General features: G+C 47.3%; 1 protein-coding gene across 2 annotated transcripts in view; it reads left to right on the forward strand.

The window, feature by feature from the left end:
- Window positions 1-13,379, forward strand: part of ERG (ETS transcription factor ERG) — a 102,330-nt gene that overhangs the window by 39,850 nt on the left and 49,101 nt on the right. For both annotated transcript variants that reach the window (XM_080802487.1, XM_080802488.1), the window contains exon 2: window positions 6,979-7,196. In XM_080802487.1, the coding sequence (XP_080658613.1) occupies window positions 6,979-7,196 (218 nt within the window). The remainder of the gene's footprint in view (window positions 1-6,978; window positions 7,197-13,379) is intronic.

Genomic DNA, 13,379 nt, shown 5'->3' on the forward strand with positions numbered 1-13,379 from the left:
CAAACATGTGGTGTTGAGAAGCTCTTTTGATGTTAGTAACATAGACACAAAGGATCCTGCCCTCAAAGTGTTTCTATTTTAATAAATCCAGGAGTTGGGGGAGAAGTAGGTGATCAAAGAGAATTCCAGGGGCCACCTCAGCCTGCCCAGAGCCAAGGAGACACCCAGTGAGTTCAGACCAGAGAAACTGGACAGGAAGTCATCAGGGAGTCCGTCTGCATCTTTGTTTTCCAAAGGGATATACTGAATGGAGGGAAAGGACCCTCTAGGATGAGAAAAGAAGACATGAGGAAAGACAGAAAGGAGGGAATTTGAGTTTTCTGCATGATACAGGCAACGTCTGTCCCAGTGAGTGTGCTAGAAGATGGGGAATATGTGAAGGTTCTCTCAAGGGCTCAATGGGTAAAGATGACGATGGTAGATGGATAGATGTGTTGTAGACGGAGAGGTGGGTATCTGTGTGTGTGTGTCAAGGTGTATCCGCACATCTGGATGTGTCTCCTGATCTCTGCTCCAGCCCCGTGTCTCGTTCTCCTAGCACAGAGCTGGCGTTGTGTGTTATCATCTTGTCTGAGACCGCAGCACTACCATATTGGAGAAATACGCTCTTTAAATGGACTTCATTTGCCTACGTGCATTTTTTCCTTTGAGGCTACTCCAAGATTTTTTATATTTTTTGAAGGACTGAAATAGCAACGTGTTAAATGAGAAAAACGTGACACAAAGCTAGATGCTGCATTTAATCTATGATTTTAATGTTTCCTGCATTGAGGAGTTAAAAAGAAAAGAATACCAAGAAAGGGCAACAGTGATTCACACCCAGCTGACAAATCCTGTGTGACTTAACCTTTTTTTTTTCTTTTTCTTTTCTTTTCTTTTTTCTTTCTTTTCTTTTTCTTTCTTTCTTTTTTTTTTTTGTGTGTGTGTTGTAATGAAAAGACACACTGGTCAGATGAAGTTTCTTATTACATGAGATGTTGGCTGTATCTGAATGCAAAAACACACACGTTTAGAATAAAAACTCCTGAGCAGTTGATATGTGGTTGTTGGATGAATGGTGGGGGGTGAGGGGGGTCTTCCCTAGGTTCATGTTCTGTTCTGTTTGTGTTGCTTTTTTCTCTCCCAAATGTGAGTTGGAGGTGACTTTCCAGAAGCATCCATTGCATGGGGTCTGGCTCGAAGACAGCCTATAAACAACTGAACTTCAGACAACCTAATAAATAGTTTCCCAATATTATTAGGTCTGCAGACATCCATTTACGGCCACCAGTGGCATGGGCTCTAACGTATATATAAGTGGTGTTCCCATTTGCCGTATTTTTCCCATGTATTATTCGTGGAGAGAAGTCAGGTGCCCACCCATGATGAACACATCCCCATACATGACCATCAGTTTGAGTCTGAATAATCTGATCTACCAAAGAAAAGAACAGCTTTGTTGCCTATGTAAGAAATACCGAAATGTATCTGGGGCCTAATTTCTGCATAGCTTTTAAGTTCATGGGTGAGTCTGTTGACCTTACAGGGTTCATTTCCATCTTCTGCTGATACATCAATTGCATCCTAAATCCTGAGATTCAGGGCATTTATTGCCTCACCCTTTCCCACCTCTTCCTTCTACAGCCTTTCTTTCTAGATGGTTCTGTCTCTTCTCTACGATAACAGCTCTGCTCTTCCATGGCCCTGAAAAGACCAAGTCAGGAAGCTCTCTGCACGTCACCTCCATTTGTCCATCCTCTCTTTCCTTCTCATAAGGTCCAAGCAGGGGTGAGGGTGAGGCCTTAGGGAGGGATGCCATGCAGAGCCCCAGGCCCAGCTTCTATCTGGTCCACACGATTGACATCACTCTTCTCTTTTCAGTCCCGCTTTCTCACCCAGCAGTGATTACTGACTCTCTTGGACTGTTGTCAGAACCGAATGACCATATTTTGTAGATTTAAGATGCCACTGGTTATAAAAAGAACCATGATTTCATCTGGCACCAACGAGGAAGCCCATAAACAATGGCACACCATCAACCATAAGATGCATTCAGATTTCAGAGCTGGGAAACTGTGAAAAATGGTGTATCATAAAGTCAGTGACATAGGCTTTCAAAAGATATGCATGCAACGTGCCTCATTAACAGGTCAACTTGAGTATTCTGTGAAGGACCAGCTGTTTCTGAGTCCAGAGAAAGTGGGTGAAAGACGTCTTACTCATGGAAGGGTGTGGGGTTATGTGATGCACCAAATTCCCCTTGGCTCTGCATGGAACGAGTTTAAGGAAGAGTTTTGTGTGGGACCATAATGGGCTTCTCAGCCCCGTGGAAGAGGCAGGCTCCTGGTTTCAGATGACACGGACTCGCTGGAGTGGACGCTGTGTCGTGACGACGAGGACTTCTTTAAGAATGTTTTCTAAAGCGTGACCCTCGTCTTACTCAGCGTGCTTGTTCCATTTAGTTTTTCCACTTGTTTTTCCTAACGATTGGAGGCACATGACACTTGAAGCTGGAAATGGATTTGGGAATCCAGTTCCGTGGACACTGAGTTCTGGCTGTCTTCTGAATTTTTGAAAACCGTGGAAGGACCGTGTCTCTCTATGGGCTTCACTTGGCTTCAGCTGGGAAAGAGAGCTGATCATTCTGAAACTCACTTCCACGTCAAGCCAGGATTTCAGGGAAATCTAAGCACGTTGGGTTTTCTGGATTAGCCATATAGTACTTTTAACCACAGGAGATCATGAATTAGAAGCAAATAGGAGCCCAGACCCTATTTCCTAATTCTTTTACTTGAAATATAGGAGGCTTTCACAAATATTCATCTGCTTCAGGAAGGAATTTATCTGCTTTGGGATCCCTGACATCTTTCGCCGAAAATATCAGTGCGCTTACAAAGTGCATTTGACTTTTTATTACTGTCTTTTTAAATCTCCGTGTTTGGATCCTTTGCTGTACCCACATCTAGTTCCTTGAAAATAAATTAAATTTTAGTCTAACACTATGAAATATCATCTAGTTGAGAACTCCCCCACTTTCTGGAACTATCCTTTGACGGTTGTCCCATGACCAAGATCCAAAGGAATGGTCCTTGTATGTTACTGGTGTTTTCAGTATTCATATGAAATAATAAACAAACTAGCACTAACATAGAAGCACCTTTAGTTTGGGGGCAATTTGCTTAGAATTTATGTGTGTCTCATAAATTCATAAAAAATGACCTTGGTAGGCTGCCACTTGCCACATCAGACTATCCCAACTTTCCAGGAGCTACAGAGAAAACACCCCTCACCCCCCCCCCGCCCCCGCCCGCACACACACACTAGCACACACCAATCTAAAGTTCAGGTCTTTTTATAGTAACATAGAGGCAAGCATATTAAATTATGATGCCATGTTTCTGCCAGGTTTTGACTTTTTTTTTTTTTTTTTTAGTTCTTTGCTATAAAGCAACCAAAGCCAGCTGCCCAGTCCTGCACCTGGCCGAAGGTTCTGAGAGCATAACCTATACATGTTAACTAAGGCATCTGCCGACACCTTGGCAGGTAGGCACGTAGGTAGGTGAGGTGGCCACGGACTAGCCAGACAGCAGGCAGGGAAGCAGGGACGGCTTCCGTCGAGGCCAGAGGTCCCCTTGCCGAGCTGGAGTTGAGGGAATTCATGTGTTCCTGGTTACCAGCCTGTGTTCAGAGCTCCGTTCTGGTTTTAATCCTACTGGGCGAGATCCTCTCCCTCTTTGAAGTCCCAGAGCTGCCGAGGCGGGAGAATCCTATGCAATAGCCTTTGTCATTCATATCGAACCAAAGGGATGATGAAGCCCGTGCCTCATAATGTGACTGAGTCTAACGGATGAAAAAAACAGATGCTGCCGGTCTATGGCGTCTGCTGCTTGTGTCCTTCTGACGAGCAGCAGTTAATTCTAGTGATTATCCTGTTGAAGTAGGTCTCAGAAAATGACCCTCGGGCCTCTTTTTACTCCCCGCATTATTAAAATGTGCCACATGGGCGTGTGTGTGTGTGTGTGTGTGTGTGAGAGAGAGAGAGAGAGAGAGAGACTGATTTTGAATGTTCCCTTTTCCTGACCTATACCTTAATTCTAGGTGTTCAGCATTCTTGATTGGTTATAATCACTCTGGAACATGCTTTTTTTTTTTTTTTTTAATTGCTTTATCTTTCCAGAATGTGGGTTTTATTTCACTCTTCTTGAGATGTTTATCCTGAAAATCCCTTGCTTTGTGATCTCTTTCTCCTCTACTGAACGAAAGCAACCTTGGACATTCTGGATCACATCAACTTTCTCATTTTTTTATGCAATGTTAACTTTGAGGAGAATTTTAAGCTGTGAAGAAAAGATGTGTATCTCCCTTATCTTTAGCTTTGCACGTTCCCCACCCCCAAATCGATCTCAATTAACTTTGATTTCTTTCTTTAGAAAACCATGTGCTGAAATAATGTTTTGCCAGATGTGAGAATGGGTTCCTCCCCCCGTCCAGACTCACACTGGAGCCTTGTCTGAGTTCTGCAACTTCGGTCCACTTTTTCAGCCTCATGCTCCATTAATTTGGTCATTGGAAAGGTTTGCAAGAGGACCCTGCTTTACCTAGGAAGTCTGCGAAATATTCTGACATGGTGACTCTTCCCATTGTGAAAATCTTTTTCTTCTTCACTTGTAATTTAAAACTGAGGCTATCCCTTACACCTCACCTGTTTCTGCCAAGTTCTGAGATAAATCGCACATTTATTCATGTTTCTCTTCACGGGCGAGCCGATGCTAACATGACATAGTGTGTTATTCCCCTTGGAGCCGGGCTGGGAGTCTGCGGGACCAGGCGGGAGCGTGCGTGGGGGTGGGGGGGTGGCTGCCAGCCTTGTCTGCCGTTCTGAGCGTGCGAAACCTTTCTGTGCCGCGCCGCTATGGAAAGGGAGATTGCGTTCTGCAAGCATTCTGTAAGAAGCTTTGGTTTATGTCTTTATGAGAGACACTTACCTACAGTAAGTCCCTGCAGTGATACTGATTTCCCTTCTACACCCACGTCTGGAAGATGAAATGCCTCAGATTCCTTCCCTCCCCTTGTGACCAGGGGGAGAGCCACGTCTTCCCGTTGCCCTGACGCCTCCCGTGCCCATTGCTACACACTGAGCCTTGGGCTGCTGCTTCTTATGGTTGTTGTCTGTGGTTTCTGTGTTTGGTTTTGCCCTGTATTCAAAGTTACCTTTTTTTTTTTTAATTTTTTTTTTTTCCTTCCTCGTGTCTGGTTCTGGCTGGCTGGTTGGCACAACCCGTCCTTCTGCATGTTTTGTGTTACTGTTTCAACAGCCAGCGTCCCAAGTGTTCCACACTGTGATTCGAGGGATTTTTAAGAAGTTGGGGGTGATGGGGTGTTACATACCCACAGGCACCTGGCCCCCACTCTGGGGGCCGGAGCAGGGTTTGTGCCTCGTGGTTCTTCTTACTCGCGGATTCCCAGCACAGTGCATCTGGCAATGAAGTTCATGCACTTGTGAAGTTAGTCCTTGGGTGGGTGGGGGACCGAATAGCAGAGGACACACTGGGTTCAGACAGGTGGTCTGTGAAGTGGCATGTGTTTCCTAAGGATCCTGCTATTTCTGGGTAAGGAGGGAGGTCTATATCTTAGAAAGGCCGTTTTGTAAGTCTCTGTGACCAACGGGGAGCGTCCTTATTTATTAAAATATCAACTTGAAGAAGGAGGGAGTGCTAATGTAATGATACCCCAAACCAAGAAACGTAAGAAGGGCATCTCATAGGCTGAGGGGGTGGATGATAAAACACCAGTTCGACGGGTCCCTCATTCCACAGCTCACTTCAAGGTGAGTTCTGGACCTTTCCGGATCTCACATTTCCTCATTTGGAGATGAAGTTCTCCATAGTCTCCCCCGGCATCAAAATTTCCATTTTAATTTTTTAAAGTATGACCTGAGTAGCGCTTGCTTCTTGCCAGTTCGTAGCTATACTGAGGATGCTAGAGGGCTAAAATAAAAATGATCTTTCACACGGAATTTTTTTTTCCTGTGATAGAGACCAAAATTGGGTCATCTTATAGTCCTTCAGCTACACTGGTGGATCATTCAAGTCACTGAAATTTCCGAATCTGATTTGCCTTTGCTGATTTGGTCATGGAATATGTACTTGTAGCCATGGGCTAGTCACTTGTGGGACTTCAAGCCCCAGAAGAATTCATGACCCAACAAGGAGGAATCTCTGTTTTCTTTTCACCCCATCATGCGAAGGACCAAAGATATGAACAGAAAATAAAGGAGAAGGAGAGCTAGTCAGGGATCCAGATATTTTAAACATCCTGGTATTTGGAGGCATCTGGATCATTCACAGCTTTCTTTTCTTTTCTTTCTTTTTTTTTTTTTTTTTTTTTTTTTCTGGTTCATTTACCATCCAGATGTTCGCCATCATGGAAGCACTGCTTGAAACTCTATTTCAGCTAATAACTTGGAAGTGGAAAAAGTCTTATCTTTGTATGTTTGTCCTCTGGGGCTCCACGTCCCCTTACTCTTTTCTGAGTGCGTCTTCTTTTAAAATCTCCTGGGCTTGTGGCAGTTTTGCCAGATGCTTAGGTGTTACCCGTCCCATTTCTTTTTTTTAATCTCCATGACCATTCTGTACCCTGTCTGCTTGAATTATAGATTGCATTTGTCAAATAATGACACATGCAACTGGATGTCTTCTAAGACCTTTGAAATTCAACTTCCTTGAGTTGAGATTAAAGTGGGTATTATCTACGCTGCTGCAGTCAAACTGGGGATGCTCTGAGACCCGCAGGAAAGTTTTCCCGGGCTGGCCGGTTCCAACAGTTAGAGTCTGGAGGGAAGAAAACCAGCTACTTTTTTTCTTCTCAGATGTAGACCTGGATACCATGAAATCTCCCTAAACTGTGGCCCCCGGTTAGAAATGACTCTAAAGTCAGCATCTCTTTGAACCATGACTGTCCTTCGGCGTGTCCTGAATGTGTGTTTCTTTGGGCATTCAGGAAGCGTTATCGGTTGTGAGCGAGGACCAGTCTTTGTTTGAGTGTGCCTACGGGACGCCACACCTGGCTAAGACGGACATGACTGCATCCTCCTCTGGCGACTATGGACAGACTTCCAAGATGAGCCCACGTGTCCCTCAGCAGGACTGGCTGTCTCAACCCCCGGCCAGGGTCACCATCAAGATGGAATGTAACCCTAACCAGGTGAACGGCTCAAGGTAAGGAGACCCCTGACTCCTGTTCTCCCAGACTTCAGTTTTCCCTATCCCTTGAGAAGGCCAAATGGAAATTAGTCACGCTCCTCCAAAGACAGTTTCAGAAAGTGAGGCCATGGAACGGTAACATGGGGCGATGCTGAGAAAATGTGTTCTCCAGTGGTTTGTGTTGCGGATAGAGGTTGTAAAACCGGTAGTATATTTACGGAGAACTCTCTTTGAAGATGTGGTGTTCAATTCTGTTTCCCAGGCACGAGGGCTCTGTGGGAGGGGGGCCGTGACCACATATGGCAGAATTCATCTCTGAGGTTTTTATTGCCTGGAAAATAACGCTGTCTTGTATTTTTATGGAGGGAGAGTGTCCGCTAGTGGCCAGGCAGTGCAGCCTAAGTCCAAGCCATATGACTTGGCTAATGGATCGACTTCATGTGGCTGCCATCCCCTCCATCCCTCCCTCCTCTGTCCCCTTCACTTAACGCACCACGCTGTTCCTTCTCATCTTTTTTTATGCTTAAAACCCTGCTCTGATGGCGTGCGTAAGTATTAACTTCCCTGCGTTTGTCAAGATACTGCCGCTGTCACCCGGAGTGTGTTATCAAATGTGGAATAGTCCTTGACACTCGAAAGCATTTCATCAGCTGTGGGTTTGAAAAGTAAAGTTGATTTCAATTACGATAAAATACCCCAGATATATTCAGAAAGAATATAAAATCTCAGGACAAAAAAAAAAAAAAGTCTGTCTTTTTTTTTTTTTTTTTAAGATGTATTTATTCGTTTTAGAGGGAGAGAGAAAGAAATCCTGAGCAGGAGGCGGGGGGGCGGGGAAGGGAAAGAGAGAATCTCAAGTTAACTCCCCGCTGAGGGCAGAGCCCAAGGTGGAGCTCAATCCCAGGACCCTGAGATCACGACCTGAGTCAAAATCAAGAGTCGGATGCATAATTGTCTGAGCCACCCGGGCACCTCAGGATAATGTCTTTTAGATGTTGCACAGTCTGATGTGGAGTCATAAGAAGAGCTCGCACTTGCTAGTGCCATATTAGGCACAAAGCCCTCTTATATCTAGTGAACTGTCAGTCTTGCAAGCAGCCCTGGGAGGAATGCTCCTCCCCATTTGATGGAAGAGGAAACTGAGGCTCAGGCATTTTCTGGCTAACTCGAGATCACAGCTTAAAGCCACTGGGTTCCAACCGGGGTGTTTGACTCCACCCCCCCAGTGCATTTTCCACTCTGTTTCAACTCTAATCGGTCCCTTTTGCGACATACATATCTAATGCTAAATGTGCTTTCTGTAACTGTCATGTTTTATAAGCGTTGGAAACCATTGCGTCAACTTGTAGTTGATGAAGGTGACAAGCCACAGTCTCTTAGCGGGACTGTTGAGGTGAGGCTGACGTGCCAAACAGGGAGACGGCAGATGTCAGGGCCTTCCCCGGCTCCGAGAAGCCCGTGCCCTCGGTGCATCTGACTGCTTCTGGAAAACGGCAGCGGTAACTCTGGTGTCGAATCTTGCTACGACGCCCGTCCTTTTAAGTGGAATTCAAGCCGAGGCAGGCCCAGAAAGGCAGTACTTCCCAGAGTCCTGAGAGGGTGGAAGGACCTCGGTGGAAAATGCTGTCCAAGGGTCCAGAATAGCCAAGTCCCGGCCAGTTGCTGGTTTCGTGTCTGTATTTCACAGGTAAACCTGTGCATCCCATAGAATGTTTCCACGGCGTGTTAACTGGTCATCACGCTGTGAGCACTGAGTACTTAGTACTTCTTCCAAGGCTAGCTGCAGGGAATACATCTGTGTGTGTGTGTGTGTGTGGGTGTGTGTGTGTGTGTGTGTGTGTTAGGGGGCACCTTGCGTGTAGGAGAGAGCAGGAGAGAACACTTGGGACAAAGGGCACTGAAGTGATTTCCAGTGGGCCAAGAGCAGAGTGAGCCAGGCCCCGGCCCTTGTTTCCAGAGACCCGCCTCCAACCAGCTCGAGGAACTGCTGGCCTGCACTTACCAGCCTCAGAGGGAGACAGAGCAAGGAGAGGAGGATGGTGTCACAGAAACAAAACCATGTAAATAGGAGAAGACTCCTGTCTTATAGGAGAAGTGGATACCATCTCCTTTGAGGTGGGTTTGCGCTTCCCCTCAGGACGGGAACGCTGAGCCTGGCCCACGGGCCGGGTCCCCAAGAAGGACAGGGCTCCCAGGAAGCTTCTCCCACATTCCTCAGCCCGACTGATGGGGACAGGCCCGTTGGTGGTTCCTCTCATGTGCAGAGGTGGGTCTCTCTCCTGGGAAATGTGATCGTTTTTGGAGGAACTGATGAGTTTTCTTGTGAGGGAATGATGGAAACTTTGCTGCTTTTCTCTCTTAGGCCCTCCCCAAATCCTAGGATTGTTCCAAATGTTCCCATCACAGGAGTTTTGTTTTTGTTTTTGATTTTTTTATTTTTAAAGATTTTATTTATTTATTTGACAGACAAGTAGGCAGAGAGGCAGGCAGAGAGGGAAAGAGGAGGAAGCAGTCTCTCTGCTGAGCAGAGAGCCCTATGCGGGGCTCGATCCCAGGTCCCTGGGATCATGACCTGAGCTGAAGGCAGAGGCTTTAACCCACTGAGCCACTCAGGCGCCCCCCATCACAGGAGCTTTAAAGGGAGTCCCAGCTTTTGAATAAAACAGTGATGTGTTTTGGTGGTGGACACTGAGGGAAGTCAGCCTCATAATCCTAGTCTTCCTCCCGGATCCGGGTGGTATGTTTGGCAGGTGCCGTCCATGAAGAGAGCAGGGCTGATTCCATCTACCTTTGATCAAGGGCCATATGTTTCCTTGATGGAAAATGGCAGATCTGGTGTGAAATGGGAAGGGAGGGGCTCCAGGAACTCCTGAGGCTTTGTAGAGTTTAGCTCTGATGCAGAGGTCAGCTGGTCACCAAGTGTCATCGTTACCCATCCCCAAGATACAGGAGGTGACATGCATGGGTCCTCTCTGTAGTAGAGACAAATATCCTGCCCAGCCTTGCCAGAGCTCCATGTGTCTGGTGGAGTTGTGTGGGCCTGGCCTGGTCCATTGAGTTCTCCAGGGAAATAATGGATAGGCTAGACACTTGTTTTAAGGAATTGGCTCTTTCAGTTGTATGGACTGTCACGTCTGAGATCTGCAAGGCAGGCTGGCAGGCTGAAAACTGAGGCAGAAATTGAGGCTACAGTCTTTCTCTTCCTTAGGGAGAGCTCAATGTTTGCTCTTTAGACCTTCAACGGATTAGATGAGGCCCACCCACATTATTAAGGATGATTGCCTTTATTTAATGTCAATGGGTGATAGACGTTAACAGCATCTGTGCAATATCCTCAAAGCAATGCCTCGGTTAGTGTTGGATTAGTCACTGGGTGTGATGTCCTGGCGAGGTGGACACAGGAAACTTGGCCATACCTGGTGCTCCCAGACATTGTGCGGGTCAGTGGTTGGTAGAGCCATTCCTTTCAGACCTCCAAACCAAGTTCCCCCTGGGTTGGTCATTTCCTTGTCACTAAGGGACTCAGCCTGGCTGGATGGGAAGTCGTAGAGGGGGTGGTACATCAGATCCATGGCTCACTGGGATCTAGCAGAATACTGAGATGTGGGTGGCCAGGCAGAGTCCGCTCTTCAGAGCACGGCGGGCTGCCTGAAGGGCATGGAGGAAGGGAATCCTCAAAACCCATCAGTGTAGCTAAGGCTTGTTCCATCTAGAGGCCCAACTAGCAGATAGAAGATGGCTGTGGCTCAGACCTGCAGGGTTTGCTCACTCACTGCGTGATACTTACACACATCAGTTTCAGCTCCAAACAAGAGGCCCCGGACTTGCATTTGCTCTGCTTTCATTCTGGAGACCTTGACTGGGCACCTGACTGCACCAGCCCTACCTGAATTGTCAGGGGGCAGAGGCAGAGTCATGGAGACAGTCCTGCCCTGCAGGCTTTGTGACAGAGACACTGTGGAGGAGGGCGTGAGCCCCAGGGACAAGGGTGTAACGCTCATCTCCCAGCATCTTTGCAGAGGCAGCTGCCACCTTCCCACCAGCTCTCCCGACCTGGAAGCCTCGGGCCAGGTGTACCAGGGAATTAGAGACAGAAGCAAGAAGAGAAGTCTACCTCCTGGCCCCCAGCTCAGCGGCCTCTTCTAACTGTCCTTGCTGAGAGCTTCCATGTGGTGGAATTTTATGCGGCACATACACCTCTTAGAGTCAAGTTCAAGGAGAATTCACCCAAGTAAAAAACTGGACTTTGGCTGCAATACGTGAGCTGTTCCCTTTGTGGCCCCTCATTGCTCTTCCTCACTGCAAAGATCCACCAGGACAGGAGCACTCTGTACCTTGGGTCTTGTCTGAACCTGACCCAGCTCCTTCTGCACAGAATACTATTCTTGGGAATGGTCCTCTCTGCCCCATCCATCCATTACCCGTAGGAGGAAAAGACCAAGTGCTTTGGGAGGAGGGAGGAACTTCATTCCTCTCTGAATGATGGAATTCTGCAAAACCTCAGCCCTTATGTGCTCACAAGCTCCTGAAATGAAATACAAGTGGTGAAATGAGATCTGTTGCCATTATAATAGTGCTCTATAAAAAATAATAAAAGGAAAACAAGAGAGAAAGGAACCACTGCTTTGTGAGCCAACAGGGAAGTAATTGTGGGTTTGGCTTGGCTGCCGCTGTACCAGAGCGCACAATTCTTGCAGACACTAATCTCATTGGATGCTGTGTAGACACAGGACATCATTTCCCAGCCTCAGTAGTCCAAGAACACCCCAACCTTCCCCCTTCCTTCACTCCAGCCTGACGTACGAGAAACCCCCACATGTTCACACAGCAGAGAAGCGTCCGTGCACAGTCAGAGGGCCCTGCGGGTGGGGGGAGGGGGGGTCGCTGCTCACCTGGTCTCTAAGTGAGTCCCCTGCTGACGGCCTTCATTTGCTGTGAGGTTGCTAAGCTGAAGCCACTGTAGAAAGGAAAGACAGGCTAAGAAATCACACACACACACACACACACACACACACACACACACACACACGCACACATGTCCGCAACAAAATTGCCTTTCATGAGGCAAGTAGCACTGTATGCAGAACAGCTGTTTTAGGGGATCTAAGTGTCTCTGACTCAGAGTCAGCCAGATCTCAGGCATGTTGCGTGGAATATCTCCCGCATCCTTCCACAGGCAATGAGAATCCCGTGCAGGCCCACCTGGAATTTCATCACAGCTGGAACATACAGAATTTGTGTGCCGTGCTGTGAATCTTGCCCCGGCCCCATCCCCAGACCATCTGGGGTCATTAACTTCTTGCTTGAGTCAGGTGTGGGTTCCCCGGTGTGGTGACTCTCCAAGTCAAGCCCCAGGATCAGCAGCATCAGCACCAGCTGGGAGCTGTTAGACGGGCAGATCCTTGGGCCTGCCCCGCACCTGCTGAATCAGACAAGACTCTGGGATGGAGCCCAGCACTCTGTGTTTTAATGAGCCCTCTGGGGATTCCCATGCTCACGGGGCTGAGAACCACTGCCCTGTTGCAGGATCCAGGGAGATGAAAACCGAGTGGCCTGCAGAGTGAAGGGTCTGGGAGAAAACAGCGTGTGGAGGATGCTCTGCTCCCTGGCCGAGGAGTGCCTCCCTCACCTCACACCGCAGTGGGGTTTTGCCTGGCTGACCCTGTGATGGGGAAGACTGGGTCTCGCTCCTCTATGTGGTCTGGGAAGAAGTTTTGTTGGATGGATAACTCCAGCCTAGCGTCAGATGGCAAGGGCTTTTGACATAGTATTTAATAAGCGTGCCACCTGTGGTTTAGTAACGATGACAGAAAAGGGAGTCACCTGATTGGTCCATCTTGGCTTCAGACCTGTTGGTTATGCATGCAGCCATTCATTCATCCAACAAGCATTTATTGAGCGCCTACTGTGTACAGTCACTGTTGTAGGTACTTGACACAGAGTCATAAAACTCACAAAAATTCTGCCCTGCTATATTCACTTTCTGGTGGGGAAGATGGCCACCGATTCAGATAACTAATTAAAATATAGCGCTGATTAGATCATGGTAAACATGAAGGAGAAAAATAAAGCCAGAAAGGGGGTAGCTGCTGTAGGCAGGATGGCCTGAGAGCATTACCTCTAAGAAAATGACATTTGAGTAAAGTACCAAAGGTTGTAAGGGAGAATGCCCCCTGGTTAAAAAGCAGAATATTCCAG

This window comes from Martes martes, assembly GCF_963455335.1.
Source record: "Martes martes genome assembly, chromosome: 1".
Lineage (NCBI taxonomy): Eukaryota > Metazoa > Chordata > Mammalia > Carnivora > Mustelidae > Martes > Martes martes.